At 40.2% G+C, this 23,946-nt stretch overlaps 1 protein-coding gene across 1 annotated transcript; it reads left to right on the forward strand.

The window, feature by feature from the left end:
• The first annotated feature begins 5,091 nt into the window (after positions 1–5,091).
• Positions 5,092–22,626, forward strand: LOC115819333 (semaphorin-4E-like). Its single transcript, XM_030782897.1, has 18 exons — positions 5,092–5,304; positions 5,408–5,470; positions 5,623–5,721; positions 5,915–6,014; positions 6,366–6,476; positions 6,790–6,941; positions 10,442–10,614; positions 11,027–11,183; positions 11,315–11,537; positions 11,836–11,951; positions 13,169–13,361; positions 14,000–14,108; positions 15,754–15,808; positions 15,901–16,015; positions 17,719–17,865; positions 18,345–18,451; positions 21,580–21,631; positions 22,529–22,626. Exons 1-18 carry the CDS (start codon positions 5,092–5,094, stop codon positions 22,624–22,626), a joined length of 2,283 nt encoding a protein of 760 aa, XP_030638757.1.
• The last annotated feature ends 1,320 nt before the right edge of the window (positions 22,627–23,946 follow it).

Here is a 23,946-nt window from a genome sequence, read left to right on the forward strand (position 1 = left end):
ATTGGGGCAACGTTGTTGACGCCTGCATGTCCTATCATATCTCTGCGATTTTTCAGGTTTGTTGTGTATATTATGTAATTAGAACATTGTTATTTGGAGAAAGTGAATCATTCGGCTGAAATCAAAGTTTTTTCCGACTTGATAAAGTGCTGCCCAACAGTTGAAGCCGTAATGTCTGTGACACGTCGGTTTTGTTCGCCATTACAATCACATGTCGTACCTGCAGAATTGGGAGGGGCATTAGCTCCAACCAAAACGGCTCATGTTACAGTCATCGTGAGAACATTGTCATGATGATGATGATTTAGTGAGTTGTAAACCTTAGTGAGCTCTCTTGTTTCGTTCTGCCTACACATGGGTAACACTTTAGCCGAAATGGAACTATGCTGCCACTTTAAGAGTTTTTAGAATGTTGACTGCGACGCTGTCTATCCACGTAGAGTTGCGTAGTTTGATTAGCACTGAAAAAGCGTTGCAAACACAGCTGTTGTTCTTTCCCCTCTGTTCATTTACATATACTTACATTACTTACATATATCTGTAAGTAATCAGTGCTATTTGATTTAAATACTTACCTTTAGGCTATATGACACTCACCTGTGCGGCAGTACGGAAGCGCATTCCATTCACAAAAGAAAAAAATAGACACCTTATCTCGTAATTATGAGTTACTATCTCGTAATTACAAAAAATATCTAGTAATTACCCGATCATTATCTCGTAATTAGGAGAAAAGTTAAGGTAGCCTAATTCCGGTCTTCTCAGACGCGCCGGACCGCGACGAGGAAACTGTTGGTCTGCAGAACCCTGCCCTTCGCCAGTCAAGCTATACTCGATGCTTCTGTTACTCGCCTGGTGAAAACAGTAACATTTTATTCAAGATTCTAGAATGTTAAGCAAGTTACAATTTTCAGAGCAGGAAATTCAGTCAACGGGGCGTGGACCTGGCGGCGAATTTCCGAAATGTAGTGTGGCAGGGGAAGACTCATTAATATTCATTAAAGAAGCACTACCTGGTACAACTGACACGTCGAGTGTGTGCATAAAGCCTTTCAAATCCATGGCAACCCTAAACACTACGCAGATATCACTGCTTGTTTGTACATATGTCGATCGTCCACTGTAAGACTCAAAGAATCACTCACTCTGGCTCCTTACTGACTTCTTAAGACATGATTTTTCATAAGGTGGCAACCCTGAACACGGAGTAGATATCACAGTTTGTTTTTGCATGTAATTAACATAATAATTTAATTCTTCATAAAAATGATTTGTGTAATTGAAAGTGGACACTACCTTATCTTGGAGAAACATTTTAACTTTAATTTTGCTGAGTGCAGCTGACAGCTAACTTTATTAAATATTGGTTAGGAAAGATTATGCATCACGGCATCAGTACTTACTGGAGAACAGAACCTTTTGAGGACCTGATCAACGAATTATAATACATTCTCTTACAAAAATGGCAAAGTTGCTGCAAGTTTACGATAAAACAAATGGACAAACATGTAATTTACGCACAGTTAATTTATTTTATGTATGTTTGTGACCTAGAGACATACACTCAGTCACACACTGACACAGTGAGTGCGGTGCAATGGATGGAGTTTCCTCCCTCTCAGACTCCATACCCATAAATCAGTTGTCTGGTACATTGTGCTTTCTTTTTGGGACAGACAAGGTTAGAGGTCTAGCTACTCCAATTTGCCAAGTTTCTGGCAAATATGACACCAATTAATTGTCATGTTCTCTTTGAAGAAAACAAAACAGAAAATGATCTCTTGAAACTTTAAAACATTGTTATAATGAATCTCATGTGTACAAGCCTACATTACCGTTTATCATTTTATCAGCTGAGACGTGACAACAAGCATATGTTGGCTAACGTAAACTTAACACTGACTTTAACCTTTATAGTCTTAACATTCTATATTCTCCTTGTCCTAAGGGTCAACAATTACAACACACCTGTCATATTCTTATACGCTGTACAATGAGGAATTCAACAGAATACTAGACCTGGTGGTGTACAGCTTTCATGGAAATATGAACAAAGGCGATGTTTCACTTTGTCTAATGTTGGGGTCACTCTAGGGAAAGTAATCAAATCTCAAGTTGAAAAAAAGATAATTTAGGGCATTTTTCTGCTGTTAAACATTGTGGTGCGTCATTTTTGAACATCACAACCGAAACGACCCACAAATTTTGTGTCAAGTTTCTGGCAAACATGCAAATATTGTTACCAGTTCACAAAAATAATGCATCATTAATGTCTACATAGCCTACCTTACTTGAAGCACTTCAGGTTGTGTGCTGTTTAGGTCTGCCATGGTTTTGAAAGGCTTTATGCATGAACACGACGTGTCGTTGTGTCGGCCAATCAGGTAGCTCTTGAGTTTTTTCCCCTGCCACACTACATTTCAGAAATTTGCAACCTGGTAGTTTCCTCATCCCCATCGGAGCGGCGTGTCATAGTTTGCGAAGAGATAAACTAGGCTACTTTAACTTTTCTCCTAATTATGAGATCCTGATCTCATAATTACAAGATCTTTTCTTGTAATTAAGAGATAGTAACTCATAATTATGAGATAAAGGATTTTATCTTTTCTTTTGTGAATGCAGTGAGCTTCTGCAGTATCTGAGGGGAGCCCTATCAATAATTTGGTCACTGTCCGGAGCCCTTGCTTTCGCTATGTTAGGGCAAGCAGTGCCAGGTTACTGATGCGACAAAGTAACGGCCCATTCCAAGTTTGAATTGTCAGTTGATTAATTATGCGTACTCGATATGGCCAACAGCCAGGTAGATCAACTAGAAATCTTTTTTCCCACCTTTTCCCCCTTCATTGATCCATTAAAAACTTAGATACTTTGCTTTCTCCATGTAACACCACTGTGTGTTCCCAGCCCAAATAGAGCATGTCGCTTTTTAAGCTAGATTTTCGCTCCAAAAATGATATGTACTGCAAATTCATAACGTTTTATATCAGTTGCACATACTAGTAAATTGTAGTTCATAGTAACCTAAGTAACTTTTTTTTAACGTGAACAAAGAGAATTATCCCCTTATGATTCTGTGGTTCGTTTCGGAGATGTCACGTGATGCATAGGGTTTTTGGTAAACACTGCATGTTACAATCAAACACACAGATAAAAAGGCCTGGAAGGTGAGGTCAACAGCATCCTCAACTGGTCTTTGGGATCTTTATGTATTTCTGAGATGTGTTTGGCAAACAACACCAAATTAATCCCAGTATACGTTGCAGAGAACTTGACAGTTTGTTTGGGTGTTTTTTTGTTTTTTGTTTTTTTGTTTTTTTAGCAGAGCCAGACGACTTGTGGAAATCTTGAGCTATAAAATTGAACCCAAGTCCATATGAGTATTGTCTACCCTTGGAGGTAAGGTACTGCTACTGCTTAGTTAAGGGATTTTTGCAAAAATGTGTAAGCAAAGTACAGAATTAGTGTTGAGGCGCATTATTAGTTATGTCAACTGGGTAATGTTATGTTACCTTAACTAGCACGATGGGTCAGTAATCAAATATGATGTACTTTACATGAAGGTTAAGGTTAAGGTCTCTACTTTTCTGAAACTCTTCCATGCAATAGCTTTGCCCTCAAAAAAATTTCCAACTGTACTGTGTGGGCTATTTCTGTCATGTCCATAGCTTTATCTCATAAGCATTTGTTTTTTGAAATAAGAATTTATGTATAAGAGTAAGAGTACGAAATAAGAGTTTATGGATTTGTTGATGTGGTACAAAATATTATTGAAAGTATCTAAATAAATGGTGCCTCACATATAATGTGGGCGACGATGACATCCTGTCAGTGGTTTTCTCATACCTACATCCTGGCAACAGGTGTATCTTTTTGTCTGATCATCTTTCTTTCCTTCTGTGAGGCTGACAGATCTACGGTTTTCTTTTCTCTGGGGGAGGGAACGGCACACCAATGCAGAGCGTGGACTGAGGACTTGCAGACCGTCTTCTCTTTGTAGCGTAAGCCCAACACATAGCTCTATCACCATGAAACACACTCAAAGTGAGGGGGCAGCTGGCACAAGCTCTTCTCCACTAGGCTCTCACTCACACACCCACAAAGCATTAGAATGGCCGAAGTGACAAAAACTGCGCAAAGTTTTTTTTCTTTTTCTTTTCATTCTGCCTGACATGTTTTATTTTTGTGTGCAGGAGACCATGTGAGCCTGAATTTGTGTAGCCATGCCACCACTTTTCTTCCTTACCCTCCTATGTGGCATCTTAAGCTGCCTGATGTCGTGCTCACAGAGCAAACTGGACTACGCTCTGAGGAAAAAGACTAGATATCCATGTAGGAGGCTCTGCATCTCTTACTCACATTCAGTTTCATGTTGAGGAAACTTTTTGGTTCATCACATTTGAGTAAGAGTAATGTAAAAATTCCCCTTATACGTAAGGGAGTCTCCTTACACTCCCTACAGTACATATATATATATATATATATATATATGGTCCAGTGCACGGAAAGAATTTATTTTACCGGACAAATTTGAAACTTATCAGTCACGTTTCAATAACAGTCTGCAAATATATGCAAATATATGCAAATATAATGTACATCTAGGTTGACAAAAGAATAACAAACTCAAATCAGTTTGACTATTTAACGAACAGTAAAGATTAAGCAGAACATCTGTAACGTGTAACATCTGCAGCCTGTTTAGCCTGTTTAAGGACAGGCTAGGCCTACATGGCATGAAATGTAGCCTGTAGGCTAGCAGGTAACATTTTATTTTTTCCTTTTTTTCCTTTACGGCAAAGTCCTCTGCTGACGACTTGAAATCAAATGCTTCCATTGTGTCTTTGCAGCTTACAGTGTCCTGTTTAGGGACGGCCTTCATTATACCTGCGTTTCGAATGAACATTATTACCAGACATTTTGACCACCAAGCTAATTTATCATTTTTTCATAAATTTTACCAGGCAAAAACCAGTGTGTGTGTAAATATATATACTTACACACACACACACGTTTATATATATATATATATATATATATATATATACACACACACACACACACACACACACACACATATATATATATATGTATATGTATAATCACTATGTAGGGCAAAGAGTTGTTTGTTTCTTTCTTTTAAACATACTGTGCTTTTCAGATGATCATGTGAAACAGTTCAGAGATGAGGGAACCTGGAATTACTCCACTATGTTACTGAGAGAAGACCTCGGACTTCTGATTGTTGGAGCAAGGGATGCTATCTATGCCCTTGACGTCAATAACATCTCTGTCCAAAGAGCAAAGGTCAGATAATCCATCCATCCACAATCCTGTTTTCACTCTTTTTCAGAATCATACTGTGAATTTCTCTGTTAGACAGTCTCTGTGAACCTGTCTTACCTCGTAGGTTCCCTGGGGCGTAACTAAAGAGAAGCGGGAGGAATGTCAGTTCAAAGGGAAAAACTTTGACGTGAGTCTGCTCTCCATTTTAATGATCCATGTTTTTGCCACTGTATTTTAAAAGCATGGGGAAAATGACTGTGTGGAGAATGGGCATAGCTGCGGTGAAGAACAGCTGATCTCTGACGTGACTTAATGTGACGGTTGCTTTTTTTCCTCCAGCATGAGTGTCGAAACTACATTCGGACCCTTCACCTGATGGATAACGGGACTATGTACGTGTGTGGGACGAATGCTTTTAATCCTACCTGTGACCACATGGCAAGTATAACATAACATGACCCCAAAGCAATGCACAACTGTCACAATGAATATGTGTTGGTTCTCTTTGTACCCCTCTCTCCATCTCCATATATTTTAAGCTTCAGCAAAAGCATGTCAATGCGGCTGACGCACTGAGAGGTGATTGTAAGTGTGTGTGTGTGTGTGTGTTTGTGTGTTTGTGTCTGAACAGACCTACACAGATGGAAAATTGAAACTGGCAAATATTCAGATTAGCGGAAGAGGGAAATGTCCTTTCGATCCTTTTCAGAGACACTCCTCTGTTATGGTTGGTAAGTAGGCCCCTTTGATATTTTATCCTTTAGATGGAAACGCTGTAGCTGCAAGATCAGCTGAAATTAAACCACTGAACCCTCACTTGTGCTGTGGGCCAGACTTGTTAAAGTCATCAGCGCATTTCTAACTAGTACTGATCAGTTACCTCTGTTTTATCTGAGCTGAAATTCAATTTCTTTGTTGGAAACTGAAGTCACCCAGACTTTCTGTGGGAGAAAGTGAAGTAAACTACAGTTAGATTTATTTCAAAGAAACTGGAACACATCAGATTCAGGACAATGAAACGTGAGCACATAGGTTCAGCTTACTCCTACTAATATCTCTCTCTCTCTCTCTTTGTGATGTAGGGAAAGATCTGTACTCCGCCACTTCAGTGAACTTGCTTGGGTCTGATATGGGCATTCTCCGCAGTTCCCCGACATTTTTACGGACAGAGTATGGAAGCTCCTCGCTCAGCGGTCTGTTCCCAGTGTCTTCATAACCTACAGATACAGTGTCACATTCTCTTAATGTTTTCTGTGCTCTTCAGATCATTTCATCCTCATACAAATCCATCATCGGTAGTATGTGCACAACCACGCTCGGGAAGACAATTTTTTTTGTGTGTTCACCAAATGATTTTTTTAAACCCAAGGGTCGGAAGAACTGAAACTGCGTTCATTTGACAATAAAATAACAGACTGTAACAAAAATAACAATACAAAAAATAACAGTATCTTCTGATATTACTGTTTGATTACTGCAGTAAACACTTTTTTTGTTGCATTCCAGATCCCAGTTTTGTCTTTATGGATCTGGTCCGTGAGAGTGTGGACAGCACCGAGGGAGATGATGACAAAGTGTACGTGTTCTTCAGCGAGATCGCCGTGGAATACGGACTCCAGCCTAGACTGAGGGTGTCACGGGTCGCTCGTGTCTGCAAGGTAACAGAGTCTGATATCTTTCCTCCCTCGTTCACAGTGTCAGAAAAAAATACGTCTCTTTTCAGCGCTACAGGGCAGTTGAAAACATGAACTTAGCCCATGGACTTTCTGATGTTTTTTTTTTAATCTGTTTGTGTTCACTGTGTGTGTGTGTGTGTGTGTGTGTAGATTGTGCAGGTTGTAAACACAAACACTTTATAAACCATTAATAAACAGTTATAAATAAGTTATAACACAGTTTTTATACATCAATGCAGTCTCACTATTTGGCAAGATCAGGTTATTGCTGCACTTTTTTATCTATATATCTGTATACTGTTAAATCTGTGTAACTTACTTTATCTTGTCTCTTTATCAGTCAGCCTGGTAAACTGTCAGCTTCATCAGATATTTGTGAACATGCTATTACCATTTAACCACCAATAGAAGTACGGTTGTGTGGCAGTGTCTTTTCTCAATAGAAAGGTTCATTTGGCCTACGTTAACATGTGAAATTACCAAGTAATTACCTACTACCATACTATGATCTAAGCAATATTGTTTACCCTGACATTTTCAGCATGCTGCCTGCCATCTTCCTCATTATTGTAAGAGGTGTTGATATGACATATGCTAGCAGGTTGTTATGCACACTGGATATTAAAGTGATAAACTGTGATACTCTGAGTTGATTGGTATCTTCTTTAGGACAGCATTCCAGATGTGGCACAGTTGGTGACCTTCCTTTACTTGGTATGCTGCTCATCCATTCTTGGTCCCACTTTCAGATATCTGTGGCCTGCCTGAACCATCCTTGGTATCTGTTGATCACCGAGTTGATTCTCCCCGCATCCCTCTTAATGTTTCTTAGCATCTCATTTTTATCACCCTTTATTTATGAGTTACGAGCATTTATAACTGCCAGAAGTAAGCCGTATACATACATTCATTCATTCATTCATTTTCTAAACCAGTTATGGTCGCGGGGGGTACAGGAGCCTATCCAAGCACTCATTGGGCGAGAGGCGGAAAAGCACCCTAGACAGGTCGCCAGTCCATCACAGGGCAGCGAGCCTTATTGTAAAGTGTAAAACACATCACTATTTACTAATGAGTTACTAACATTTGTAACTGGCAAAAGGGAGCCTTATTGTAAAGTATAAAACACATCACTACATATTAATGAGTGCAGGTTCAGGTTACTTTCTTTGTACCCGGAGGTAGATTTGTTTTGTTTGTTGTTAGGGTACATTTTAACTCGCTTACAAGGAATGATCATGTCCCTACAAAAGGCATCATATGAACATGTTACATCAAGAAGTTTGTCCAAATCATCATCACAAGACTGTTTAAACATGTCCCAGTCAGTGCAGTCATAACATTCTTGCAGGCAAAGCACAGATTCTTTATGTCCTTTGTCTGTGCTTTCTCTCTCTTTAAAACCGTTTTTTAAGGGAGAGATGGTTAAAATCACCCAGTATGAAGTTTGGTGCATCAGGTGAAATCGATTGTAGTTTTTGCACTGCATCAAAGATAGTGCTATAGACAGAAGTGGCATTTGCCTTCGGGTGTATGTACACTATTGTTACAGAAAGTTGTGAAAACTCTCAGGGCAGGTAGAAAGGACGTAACGATACAGATAAGAGTTCAACATCTGGCGTACAAGTGCGTTCTCTGACAGTCACAGAGCTACAGTATCGTTTCTTAAAATATAAACACACCCCACCTCCTTGAGTTTTCCCTGTCACTTCGACCTTTTGGTCCAGCCGAAATGGCGCTCCAAAACCATTGATAAACAGGTCGATGTCCTGGTCGTGTTCAGTGGGCCATGTCTCAGTGAAGGCCATGACATAGCAGTCTCTGAAGTCCTTCTGGTAAGAAACGTTATCTTGTTCCTCAGGGACTGGACGTTCCCCATAATCATCGAGGGCAGAGGAATACGGACGAGCCACTGTTTCCTCAAGCATAGTCTGACACCTCCTCGTTTACCCCGCCTCCTCCTCTTACTCCTCGTTGCACCACAGTTTGCATGAGAATCTCTCAGAATAAGGTCCGGCAACAGTAACATGATATTTGTCACGCCAGCTACACTTGTAAGATTCAGTTGCAGCAGCATATCTCTGGTATACTGTGTCCTGTCCTGGTAGACAGCCCCATTGATATCGCAGGCAAGCAGTAAATCTAACAAAATCCACAAAGCAGCCGGATAACGAGGATCCATCTTAGATTAGTGGGACAAGGAGCACTCAGTCATAATGACACTCAACGATTAATTTAAGAAAGGAAAGGACATGTAAGAACTTTTAAAACAAGTACAAAACATGCATAAAACATTAACAACAACATGAGGACGCCAAATTCTCACTGCCAGTTGCTGCATGCACGTGCGCCCAATACCCGCATTGCTGGGTTTTCTCTAGAGTGATGACACTGCCTTTGCTATTTTGACAATGTGCCTTTTATTTTGCAAACCAAGAAATAACAGACTTAACATGCTGACACGGTAGGAGGGAAGTACATCGTTTGCGCAGACAATTATATTTATGGTTCACAGATAATATTAAACTATCACAAGAATTAACAACACAACACAAAAAGTACATGATGAACAATACACATACACTTCTGCTAGACACAATCAGAAAAATAAGCTGAACTGAAACAAACTGGGGCTAAACAACAGTCCATCACCCCAAGGCATGCTGGGAAGCTCCACCCATCTACCCCCCCAACACGCATTACAATATACCACTTTAATATCCAGTGTGTATAAAAACCTGATAGCATATGTCATATCAACACCTGTAATAATAATGAGGATGGCTGCTGATGGCACACTGAAAATGTCAAGGAAACAATATTGCCAAAGCCTTAGTGTATGAATCCGGCAACTTGATATGTTAATTTGATATGCCATGATTTGATAGGCCAAATGAAACTTTTTGACTATTAAGATATGCTGATGGTGGTTAAATGCTAGTAACTTATTAACAAACTTCTGGTGAAGCTGACAGTTATAAATGCTGGCTGATGGAGAAGACAAAGCCAAGTAACCGATGAGATCTTAGGCTTAAGAGTACAGATAAATATGGGCTCACTATTTAGCAAGCAACAAGTTACTGCTGCCCTTTTTATCTAGTGTGTTATAACAGCTTGTTAATGATTTATAAAGTGTTCACAACCTAATTAATAAACTAATTATAAATCATTCATAAACCCTTTATAAGGTTAGTCTTATTGTGAAGTAGTACATCATTTCCTTTTGTCAGTGAATGTGAGGTTTACCTTTCTCACGTTGCACACTAGCAGTGTGAAGGGGAACATGCTAGCGATAACATGATGTGTTTGATGCACAGGGGAACATGCTAGCAATAACATGATGTTGTGTTTGATGCACAGGGGAACATGCCAGTGATAACATGACATAGCGTTTGATTTGAAGGGGGACATGCTGCGATAACACAACATTGTGTTTGATGTACAGGGGAACATGCTAACATGATGTTGTGTTTGATGTACAGGGGGACATGGGAGGAGAAAGAAAACTGCAGAAGAAATGGACATCATTTCTGAAAGCTGCTCTAGAATGCTCTGTATCAGAATCCAGCCTGCCTTTCATGGTTCAAGATGTTTTTCACTTACAGCACAGTGACTGGACAAAGAGCATGTTCTACGCAATATTCACCACTCAACTGTAAGTCAGCCCTGACAGTGTGTGCATGTGTGTGTGTGTGTGTATTGTTGTGGAAATGTATGTTTAGTTTTGTTAGTGTTGTTGTGGATGAGGGCTTAATAACAGTTGCCAGCCATCCTTAATTTTCAGACTCCTCCTGAAAAATGAGCTAAATGTTAAATATAAGCCTGTTCCGAGAGCATAGAGCATAGATTGGTTATGTTCTCCAATCAAAAAATGAGGACACCAATAAATGCTGTAATATCATGTTCATTCATATTCCTATTCTTTTAGTATCACTGGTGTCAGTAAAAAAAGAACCATTTCTTTATTATGATAGAATATGTTCATAATGATAGAATATTCAGAGAGATGAGAGGCTACTCTGCTTGTGTGTGTGTGGGTCTGGGTGTGGGTGTGGGTGTCTGTGTAGGAGATGCTGTAACATGTCCACAGTGTGTGCATACTCAGTATCCAAGATCAGCAGTACATTTTCCCGTGGGAGGTTTAAGACGAGGGTTATCGTGAAGAGGTTCTACGAAAAATGGGTGCCGTATGATGAAGATGTGCCTGTTCCTCGCCCTGGAGCCGTGAGTGCTACAAAATAACGTTCCCAAAGAGAATCTGGGAATTACTTTAAATCATCTGAGGTTTTTGACAGACAAAAATCACCTCTAGTATATGATGATCTCATTGTGTTGCTGTGCTATTGCTGTTGCAGTGTATCAATAATGTCGCAAGGAGTCTGGGAGTACAACAATCATTGGACCTACCAGATAAGACGCTTATGTTCGTCCAAAACAGCCTCCTAATGGACGAAATAGTGAGGCCATTGACTGGGGGGCCACTGATGATCAGTAGAGGAGCTGCATTCACCCGACTCGTTGTCGACAGCGTTACCGGACTTGATGGACATGTTCACCACGTCATGTTCGTAGGCACAGGTGGGGCACCCCTTTAAGGTCACAGGTTTAAGGTCAAACACTGTCTTTGTTATGTTATCTTGATTTTAAATAAACCAATGATCCTAAAGGGATAGGCTCCAGTACCCCTAATTAGGATGAGTGGCTTTGAAAATTAATGAATGAATGATCCTGAAGGGCCGGAGTCCTGTTTTTGTTTGTTTGTTTGTTTATTTCTCTTTTTTTTATCAACTCAGCAGAATGGTCTGTGATTGGCTGAAGACAGTGCCGACCTATTTCTCAGATAAAATTCAACCTTTTTCTATCTCTCTTATGGCAGAAAACGGCTTTGTACAGAAAGCTGTAAACTACAATGGAGAGATGTGCATCATTGAAGAAGTACAGGTGTTCCAGGTCCCTGAGCCAGTCAAGATCCTCAGACTGTCATCATCCACAGTACTGATAGCTTACTCACACACTCACTCACACTTTCACTCATAAGAGGCACTGCATCCTTTCACATCGACATGCAAATCATTTGAATGTTTTGTATTTCTTTTTGCATTGGGATATGTTCACATCCGTGATTTTGACCAGTGTTTGACCACTAAAACCTTGAATGTGTTTATTGCAATAAGGTAGAAAGAGATTAAAGCTGTTTTGAGGGTTGTTCTTGAGTTATATGGTTTACATCTAGGGCTGTGTATCAGCAGAAATCTGGCAATATGATATTTATCCCAATACAGGGGTTACGATTCATTATATTGCAATATATTGCGATACTGTAAGCAAGGCAATATATTGTGATATTTTAAATCTAATTTTAGATCCACTTGTTTAACATTAGCTGTCTGCTATTCTGTTAGCTGTACATCAGAATGGTGTCTTGGTAAGTGTGCTCTCAGATTCATTGTGTTCACCAAGTATTTGATTTTGGCATGGCACATTTTGCAAACAACATGGCTCTTGTTGATCTCCTTAGTGCCTTCTTTATTGTGGAGGCTAAAATGAGCCCACACTTCATCTCTGTGTGTCGAGGGAGCTGGTCTAATTCTTTCTGAATCAGCCATTGGTGGTAACGTTAACGTCAGCAAACCTAATGCTACTGCTAATGTTAGCATTAGATTTGCTAATGCTAATGTTAGCAATGCGCCCTTCTGTTACTTCCCCTCTCAGTTTACGTTGTTAAGTTGAAGTGGAAGAGTCAAATGGCTGAAGATAGATTAAAACACTGCTATCTAGCGGTTGTGGATCCAAACACAACACAAAATGAACCAGTGTCTGCCACGAATCCTTGCATGTAAATTATTAATTAAAAATCACTGTAGTGTTTTTGAGAATCGATACAATATCACAAAACATACTATCTCGATACTCTACATTATCAATCATTTCTTTCACCCCTATTTAGATCAGGAGAGATATGTATCATATTTCTCAAAATGACAGTGCTGATTCAGGATCAGTTTGTGACTTTCCACAGTCCCTGTGAATACAGTTATGAACACCATGGGATGCTGTTCCCAAATGAGCGTTATTAATCACAGATGGTTGATGTTTAGTTTTCAGTTAGTCACACATTTGTCCAGTCCAGTATAGATTATATAAAAAGTGTTTGTGTAGCACCTAAATTATATGGTGTATGTAACTTTGAGTATGTGCGTGTGTTTTAGGGTTATCTGTATGCAGGTTCTAACACTGCAGCAGTTCAAATGCCCTTGAGTGACTGCGGTCGCTATGGTTCCTGTCTGCGCTGTGTGTTAGCCAGAGATCCGTACTGCGCCTGGGATCTGACAGCTGCCGTCTGCTTTAGAGTTCCCAGTCGTCCCACAGACAAGTATGTGTATGTCCTCCCTCACACTTCAGGTACACAGACACACACCTGGGTATGTTCATCCCACACTCTAGTTATACACACTGACACATATGGGCATGTCCCCTTCACACACTAGCTTGACACATTCCCTCTCTCTCACAAACACATTCTCTCTCACACACACACACACTCACATACTCATTTTCACAGAATGGCCTGTGATCTCTTGTACTTCAGGGCTATGCTTTGTGTCGTCAATACTAGAAGGAATGTTAGGGAAAATGAGAAAATGAAGAATCTCCTTAAAACCATGAAGGAAAAATTTTATTCCGTTATAAAAATGCTTATCAGGACAAAATACATCTGAAGATATTTAAGTCCATGCTTTTTCCCATTTTGTTTAGGAACATGGTCCAGAGCTTGCAGGACAGGGATACATCCCTTTGCCCAGTTTCAAGTAAGATTCACTCATATTTTCATCTTATGATTCAGATAAACTGTCTCTCTGTTAAATGCTATTGTTACATCCCTGACAGAGTATGTGTGTTTTGTCTATGCACAGATTAAGCCCTGTCCATGACTAAAAAGGATTTTCAATATTTTTACCCATAAACAGTTAAATCTAGGCCATGACAAAAATATCCCTGTGTTTGATTAATTATCTGTGTGATGTGTGTTTGTGGTACAGCAACAGAGTGGGCAGACATGAGCACAGAGGGAGACCGCACAGAGCTACCCTGCTGTCCTGGGACACACACTGAGGACAGCAACATACTGCCTCTGAAAGTAGCCCTGGGGTTGGTCTCCACAGCAACGATACTTTTGTTGCTATGGAACCTGGTCAAAGGACATTTTCCTCTGCCACTGTGATTTTGCTCAAAGGACCACAGTGACCTCCAGTTTATCGGCAAGGAGTCTGAAATCTAAATAAACTTCTCTAAAGCATTGTCCTGCTGACACAGCCTGTGTGGAGAGCATGTGATATTTTTCTTCTTCTTTGTATTTTCACTAAGCAGAGGAAATCTGCTGAATTTAATATAAATCTAACACTCTGAGACTTGTTTTTCTTCTCATTAACCTATTTTTGATGATCAAGAGTACTTTTTTGCTTCATATTAGGATAGTTGTCCTCTCGCTATTCTGTCATGAGAGAGAATGATAACTAATCTCTGATATAGTTTGAACAGTGATGTTCAGTTTCCTTCAATTGCAGAAATGACTGTAGCAAACAGAGCTCTTTGGGTGAAACAACTTTTAGTTAGGTTTAAGTTGTTTTTTAACTTCGTTCATTTGACATTGTTTCTGCTTGATCTTATCTTAACTCTATTGGTTTGATTTCGCTGTTTAATATAAGCAATTTTCTTTTTATTTTACCAGATTATTCTTTTATCAGTTATCTTTCATACCTTAATCCCTTTAATTAATGATTTTGAAAACTATTAAAAATTGCATAGAAACTCTACTGGTGTGATTTTGTTTTTCTCATATCATATCAGCTGTAAAGCCTTTTAAGAGTTTATAACTTCAGATATTTAATTTTTTATGGACATCGTTGTCAGTCAGGACTGGTTCCCCAAAATGATAAAGTGTAGTATTATTTCAATACTATCACCTACTGTGGTGAACTGTTAGTGTAATATATACCGAAAGACTTTTAAATGTAAGGTTTTATTTGCTATTAACAATAAAGTAACCATTAAAAGTAAAAGTTTGCTTTTAAAATCTTGGATTGCAAAACTGATATCACTTTTACACCTCAGTAATTATTCATCAGTAACACTGAGTTTGAATACAAAACCACTCTACTGAGAGGTGACAAAGCATGCTAGTGCTACCCAGTTTGTGCACATAAGCCGAATACCGGAAAAACACACATAGTACCTTCAAAACGAAATATCGAATGCTCCTTTGGCAAAATATGCTTTTTTGTTTTGTTATTGTTTTTGAGCAAGCAACACTGTCCTTAAAGTGCAATATTGTTGATTGTTATATTGACTTGATTGCATTTTCCAAATCCTCAAAGACTTTGTGAAGACTTTGAATGAGCAAAGGACAGTGAGTCCTTGCAAGTGTGTGTGTGTGTGTGGCCATCCTGTCAGTGTAATAGCATGTTAGCTCAATGCTGCTGTTGGACAGATGCCGTTGTAAACTGAAGCAGCAAAAATTAGTAGGGTGATGTTTCTTAAATATTCATCCAAAATTACAATTTACTGATAAGTCTACTTCCATAATGACGTCAACATTATCGCAGTGCAAAGTTAGCCTGCAAATACTTGAAGTTAGAGCTAACTATGCAAAGCAAAATTTCCAGCAGTGTGTGAGATCCTAAGTACGATACCAGCTGGGGCTTTCGATCTTGCATCCATGAAATCCAGACAGCAGGCTGTTGGCAACACGAACTTGTTCCAGGTCTTAGTTTGATGACATGATTGTCTTTGGGAGATCTTTGAAAGAACATGAGGAGAGGCTTCCCAAAGTTCTTGATCAACTTGGAGAGGTGAGGCTGAACATCTTAATTTTCAAGCGTCAGTTTTGCCATCCGCAGGTGAAATACCTGTGACACATTGTGTCTCGCCTGACCCACTGAAGATCAAGACAGTCACCAATTGGCCTCAGCCCACAAACGTGAAGACCCGACAATCCTTGGGATTCTGTGGCTACTACTGCAGGTTTCTGGGCCAGTGGTTCTCAATTCTGCTCCTGGGTGACCCCTGCTCTGCAAGTTTTCCATCTTTCCCTGCTCTACCTACCTGACTGAACTCATCAGTGGCACTTTTGTTTGGCTGAGAACACCTGATTTAATCAAGAGCATGTTAATCACACTAATTAGGTGTGTTCAAAGCAAGGACAGATATGCAGAGCAGGGGTCCCCCAGGTGCAGGATTGAGAACCATTGGCCTCTAAACTTGCAGTAATAGCCACAGAATCTCACAAAAAGTTATGCCCCAACTCAGCAAGGTAAAAAGCATGACAAGAGTAAAACATCTGAAAGAGTCTGAGCCCTTTGGTGAGAGGTAGGACCAGTCCTGCACCTACACTTTTGCAGGTCACTTACTCCTGCATCGGTGCTAGCATTTGTGGACCTGCATATGCATCCTGCATATTGATGCCAGTTTAAAAGGACTTGGTGCCATACTCTACCAGAAACATGCTGAGGGTTTTTGACCAGTGGTGTTTGCCAGCAGAAAACTGAAACAGTCTGAGAGAACTGACACTACCCAATTGGCTTTTCTGTCTCTAAAGTGTGCCTTGGACAACATATGAGAATGGGTGCTGGAAAGGCTGCTTCTCTGCACATGTGTCACACAGAACTTTCCAGTGAGTCCCCAAGAATTGAATGTTAAAGTGAAATACTCGAGAGAAGCCCTGTGTGTCAAGCATGCATCTTTGCTGTAAAAATCACACTGATACATACAATTTGTACCCTGCTGTGCTTGCTGTGTTTTGAAGCATAAGTAATTTACTGCATTGCATGTGATGCACTACTGTGTGTTCTAACCGAAACCCCCGGAAGACACCCATCCCAAACATACCATACCTGATACAGTACACCCATTTATCACCCATCCAACAATGGGTTACCATACCACAGGCAGGTGTGAAGTCCATCTGCCAACAAATCTGTGTCTCTGGGTCCACTAACAGACCACCAAGGCACATAGATCAGTCGGGAGCCTCTCCTGAATGTGCAACGGATATTTCTGCTTTTTCAACACACTTTGAGTTGAGGGCCTTGAGACAGATATCAAAGCAGGACCTGATAAAAGCTTATAATGATGATGCTGTGATAGGATTTGCTGTTCAAGCAAGTGAGGATGGAAAAAGGTCTGAAGATACTGAGCTAACTCCAGAACTCTTGTTTCACATGAAACAAGAGATGGGGAAGTTGATGATGAAAGACAGATTGCTTCATTGTCTGAGTAAGTGACTCTCTGGAAAAATTATTACTCGCCCGTCGATACAGTCGTGCTGCCGTGCTTCAAGCCGACTTCCTTGCTGGCATCCTTATTTCGTGACCCAAATTTCTGCAGTCATGCTGGCCTCTGTGCTGCCTCACAAAGCTCTCCCTCATCTTTCTTAAATAAACATTTGCAACACACAGTCCTGTGTCAGCCAGCCCTAAGCTGTGGAGGTTGGTGATTCAGTTAATCACAGCTGTTTCTGATCACCTTGATCCTCAGTCCAAACATAGTGTAACACAGCAAATCCATAAATTCACACAATAACCCCACTCAAACTGATATCCAAGTAGTCAAATCGTGCAATACACATCAAACCAATAAAGCCAAAATGAATAATAAATTAAACCATGTAAACTTTTGGATCAAGTGCATCAAGTGCGTGTTTGAATCTAGTTTCAGTCCCGTGTTTATCCCGTTTTGTACCAAACCTTCATTGTGTTTAAAGACCCTTACTGTTACTCCACACTTGCATCCTGCTCCATGGTCCTGACAGAAGACTTTGCCAGGTATGGACACAGCAGAGATCCCTCTCCTGATGGAATGGAGTCCAGAGCAACACGCCCCGTCCTCACCGAGTCCAGACTTGGCTCAGGTAGTGGTGGATCTGTAGCTTGAACTCACCCATCTTCGCACCGCCCTGGGTGAGTTGACTCATCATGTAGGGCGAATGACCATCAAGTCACCACTTCGCGCTCCAGCCCCAGTATCTCCTCCAGCACCATCAGTTGAGGCTCCCCATTTCCACGACTCCCCTGTGAAACTTCTGCAGCATTACGATAGTTCTCCTCAGGATTGTCGTGGCTTCATAACACAATATCAGTTATAGGCTACTTTGATCAACACCCTTCTCCTAAAGACTCTACCAAAATCGCTACAGTCGTCAACCTTCTCACTGCCAGAGTGTGGCAGTGGGCTACAGCAGTGTATGAATGGAGAGGGAACCAAGTTTCCACCTCTGCTTGCTTTGGGGCAGCCAGCGGCTGGAATGAGCAACCGCTCTGGCAAGGGAGCTGGCGTGTCGAGATGAAAATCTCAGCCTTGACTCCCTTATTGCGCTTTCCATCCGGCCAGATCAGTGCCTCCTGGAACGTCGCCTTCTGTCCAGCACCACCAGTTCACCCGTCTCGGTTCCCCCTTCCCAAGAGCCCGAGCCTGTGGAGGTTGACTCTGCAACGCACGTGTGAGCAAGTCCGCACACATGCGTCATCGGCCACCTGTTGCCTCAACTGTCAGCTCCATTTCTCATTCTTTTGCAATTAAGACTTCATATCAGGCTGGGTTTTTTTGATAAAATATGTAATGTTCACTCTTTTGCAATGTGTGGGCTGCGGGGGGAACTTTCGCACGGAATAATTGATACTTTGTCTGTTTCCTTCATACTGCTTTCGATCGTCCTTACTCACACTTAGGCTCATTACTGTTATGAAATGAACTTTCAACATTCAAATGTCAACTTTTTCATCTACTCTGTCAACACATCATTTCCATTTTATTTATTGACCAATAGAGGGGGTATTTTTGGCATCATTATTTTTTTCCCGCTCTGTCTTGACCTCTTAGGCTGTTCAACGGCATGTATTTTTAACTAGATATTGCCCTCAACATTTTAGCAACATATTTTATGTTTTCCAGTTTTAATCCTAACTAGTTTTATTTGGCTACCAATAGCATATTGAGACTCCTCAATGTTGTTTGTGATTTCTGTAGATAGCTTACCTTGTGTCTTCAGTTCACCACATCACATGTTGCACATATTTTTCTATAAGCTGTGGGAATACATTGAACCCTAACCCTAATTCTGACCTTCAGGGAATTATGTTATAGAAATATGGTTTCATTAGTCAAATGAAAAAAGTCAGCTTTTGCACAACAAAATTACTATAAACTATGACAATCTATACCTCAAAATACTCCTCATGACCTTCTGTCTCCATTACATATGTTTTCTTGTGTATATGTTCAAGGACTTGCTTGAAATAATTTAAAATAATCCACAAAAGTCAGAGATCAGCACAAAATAACAGCCTAAAATAAGTGCCTATGTCAGCTACCCTCCTTGTGATCCCCTATCTCCATTGCATATGTATTCTTGTGTATATTTTAAGGACTGGCTTGACATAATTTAAAATAATAGTTTATAGTATATAGTTCATAGTAAAATGTAGCCCCACTGTCTTGTATAATGTCTCAGAAATGGATAAGACACAATGTTCTGCTTATCATCCCTGAGAAGAACAGACTGGGATCTTTAATTTGATGTATATTACTAGTTTTCTAATGAGAGTATGGTAAGTAAACAGCTTTGTGGCTATGCTAGGAGGCCTGTGCTAGGAGGAATGAGATCCTTAATTTGTTGTATATTACTTATTATATATATGTATATTATATTACTGGTAAATAAACAGCAGATGTGGTGTGGCAAAATGTAGCCCCAAGTTTTTGTATGTTGTCTCATAAATGGATCAGAGAGAATTATGTACTGATCATCACTGTAAAGAAGATATTACTTGCTTCTTAATTGTGCTATGGTAAATAAACAGCTTTGACAATGTGGCCCACCAGAACGTCTTCGTCAACAACTGGAGGAACACAGTATCTGTAATATGGATGTACTGTGGTTTGTTCTTTGAGGGGAAGTTGAAGGATGAGGCAGAGAACTTGTCTTGACAAAGCCAAATCTGTGAAGTACGGCTTCCTATAACAGCTGCATGCAAAAAAACAAAAAAAAAACAAAACATGGAATGCAACTATCTACAAAGCCTTGTGATGAACAAATAATTGACAACACCAGGTGAACTGTATACAGAAATATATACATTGGGGATATTAGGGGTGGGCTCATACACTTAGGCCACGAGACAAGACGATCGCCGGTACAAGGTTCACAAGCCGATACACTGTCAATACTCTTCGTATCAAATGTAATGAAACTGAGTGGGTAGCCCAGCATTACTATCTCAACTGGAATGTAACAAATCCCAACCTGACAGTTGAGATATCTCAAACCAGTCCACAAGATCGACAAAATCGTTGATTCACTCAAGAGCCTAAAGAATCAGATAAGCCGTTAGAAAAATACGATAACAAGGAATTATAAAAGCAAAAACAGGAAGGAATAAATGTAACCATATACATTAAGTAAATGATAAACAACAGAAGACAAATGTGGGTGAAATTCATGACAATACATAAGAAAAGTTTACCCCCCCCAAAAAAAACCACACACGGAATGGAACTATTTACAAAGTCTTGTTTGGAGCAAAGAATTAAAGACACAATGTGAACTATATACTGAAATCAGAAACAAGGAAAAAAGCCCTAGATGAGATGGATCTGAACGTAATTTTTCATTGAAAAAGAAAAAAGAAAAGTAATTTTGTTGATCAGAAAAGTGAAGCTGGACAGGTGCATTTCGGCCCCTGACTTCACCGTTTTTCAGCTCAGCCGGTGACCAGCCCAGGGGAGAGTACCTCAGGGCTTTCCTCATGTCATGTTAGGCTAGTGGCATTATGTCCTCCTGTCTCTCTCTCACCTTCACCACGTGGGCAACCTCTGTCTCTCCACCTGCTTTGGTCCTTCTCAGTGCTCTCTCAACAGGTTTTTTGTATTGTGAGATCATCAAATACTGAATGTGAAGATGCTTGGCAATTCAGACCTCTGAACTGACCCCCCTGAGTCTGCATTCTGATAGTACTTCTGATACCCGCAACCACAGTAAAGTGAAGCGACGAAAGCATGTAGAGCTTCGAAATTCCATTTATCAACACTAGACAATGTACAGAGAACATAATCATAAACATATGTGTGTGATTTAGATAGAGAGGTTTTTTGAGATTGCAGTGGATAACCTGTATGCAGCACCTGCAGAACAAAGGACACAATCTTTGGACCCGACCTAGCACTGCTCAGTCAGCTGTGTAAGATCTTCTATCTGTTTAAACTTTGTGTCTAAGACAGAATCACAAAAAACACACCAAGGGCAAGCTATATAACTATATACACAAAAAAGGAAAAAAGAAAACCAAATTAATGACATACATACAATACATGCCTTAATTCATGTTAAGAAAACAAAAAAACACCTTGAATGGAACTATTTACAAAGCTGGGTGTGGCAGGGGTCACCATACCAGTGAGAGGGCAGGGCAAAGGGCAGCTCCAGCACAGGCATGAGGAAAAAACTGCAGGACGCGGCCTTCCTGTGCCAACCTTGGTAGTTTAGTATATAAACAGTTTATAGCTGGTCCTCCAGGCCCTGGTCATCATGGTGTTGTAAGCCCAGTTGTAACCTACCCTCTCCTCACAGCCAAACATGCTCTGGCTGGTGGAGGTGGTGGAGTTGACAGACTCAGCTTCAGGTAGGCTCAGGACAGGTGAGGGAAAATGTAGCCCCACTTTTCTTGTATGTTTTCTAAGAAATTGATAAAATACAATGTTCTGCTTATCACCACTGAAAAGAAGAGAATGACATCTTCAATTTGATGCATAAATGGAGTATGGTAAATTCACAGCTTTGCTGTGGCAATGCTAGGAGGCCTGAGCCAAATGGGCTCGTGAGGCAAAACATGACCCCACTTTCTTGTCTCTTGTCTCAGAAATAGATATGATACAATGATTTGCTTATTATCACTGAAAAGAACAGACTGAGATCCTCAACTTGATGTATATTAATTGCCTTCTAATTGTGGTATGGCAAAAAAAAAACAGCTTTGACAATGGCAATGATTTTACCTGACATCAGAATTCACTTAGGCTGGGAATGTTCACACATAGGTTGACAGAGTCAGCTTCAGGTAAGTGCTCAGGGCTGCTGAGGGATGATGTAGCCCCATGTTTTTGTATGTTGTCTAAGAAATGGATCTGAGAGAATTATGTGCTGGTCATCACTGTAGTGAAGAGATTGAGATCTTTAATTTGATGTATATTGCTTGCTTTTTGATTCTGGTATGGTAAATAGACTGCTTTGACAAATGTTTATTAGTGGTAAAGAATACTCTACTGAGTATTTAATGGGCAATCTGGGGCAACTGGACACATAATCCATTTAAATTTCTTAAAAAATAATCATAATAGTAGTAATAAAGAGCGACATAACACTACATTTTAACCTTCTTTTGAGGAGGAGGCACCATGCCCTCTTCATCAGAGGAGGAGGAGGAATACAGTTTTTTATTTGTTTGTCCTTCCTCTTCCTCTTCATCCTCTTCAGTCTCCTGTCCAAACCATTCTTCTATGTCCTCCTCCTCCTCCTCTAGTATTGGTACTGGTGCCGCTGACACAAGTGCATCAGGCACATGTGCCAGTGGATTCAGCTCTGGTGCTGGAGCAGCTGGTGCCTCCTCCTTTTCAGTGAGCTGCAAATCTGCTTCACTGTCCTGAAATCAATAGTAAATGGTATTTAATGGTTGATGACAAAAATGAGCTTCAAAATAGTAAACAAAAACAACAATAAAACAATAAAAAGCAACAAACTGACAACTCACTTCACGCAACAGGCTTTCAGTGTCAAACTGGAAAAGAAAGCAAAAGTAGAGTCAGCCGCAAGGCATTATGAGCATGGCACTTGAATATGGCATGGTGAACACTTAGTATCATCATATTTTCTTTATACTCACAGTCTGCCAAGATTCAAAATCACTGTCCTCACTCTCTGACATTGTGTCTGAACTGACACATCTGCTCTTTGAAACAGAATTAAGTTGAAAATGAGCAAAAATATAATGCTGGACACAGGAGAAATACCTATGTGGTAAAACTGTAAGAAAAAAGTAAATAAAATAACTTGATGTAAGATGACATGGAGTTCCAAGAATAAAATATTGGTTGACTGGCTGGATGAGTAGGCTACTCATAGGTTTGCAGCTGTTTCTATTGAGTTCATAATGGCTGCTGCAAATGGGACCAGAGACTTGTCACTTTTTAACTGTCTAGACGATGTCAAAGGCTGGATGGCATGGAACTTCCTTAAACTAAATGGAAACAAAACTGAAGTAATGATATTTGGCTGTCCTAGCTCCGTCCCTAGCTTAAGCAATGCACTTGAACCCCTGTCTGCAAATTTGCCAAACGCAGTGAAAAACCTTGGCGTCTTTTTTGACACTTCTTTGAATTTTAACAAGCAAGTCAGTAGTGTTGTGAAGGGCAACTTTTATCAGCTTAGATCCATAGCCAAATTGAAGCCGGTTTTATCTCATAAGGACTTGAAAATGGTCATCAGTGCTTTTATCACCTCGTAGCTGGACTACTGCAGTCCTTTGCACATGGGGCTGACCCATTCCACGCTGTCTCGATTACAAAGGGTCCAAAACACAGCTGCTAGACTTTTAACTGGAACCAAGAAAAGACAACACATAACTCCTGTCCTGGCTCACTTGCACTGGCTACCAGTGAAATACAGAATCGATTTTAAAATTTTACTATTTGTTTTTAAAGCTCTTAATGGGTTAGCTCTACAATACATCACCGATCTGCTGATTTCATATTCTGCTCCTAGATCTCTTACCTCATCCTCACAACAACTCCTCTCAGTTCCCCGCTCACGTCTCAAAACCAAAGGTGACCGGGCTTTTCCTGTTGCTGCCCCCAGGCTCTGAAATAGTCTCCCATCTCACATTAAGTCATGCACTACTGTTAATAATTTTAAATCAAGATTAAATACTCACCTTTTTTCTCT

This window comes from Chanos chanos, chromosome 8, assembly GCF_902362185.1.
Source record: "Chanos chanos chromosome 8, fChaCha1.1, whole genome shotgun sequence".
NCBI classification, from domain to species: Eukaryota; Metazoa; Chordata; class Actinopteri; order Gonorynchiformes; family Chanidae; genus Chanos; species Chanos chanos.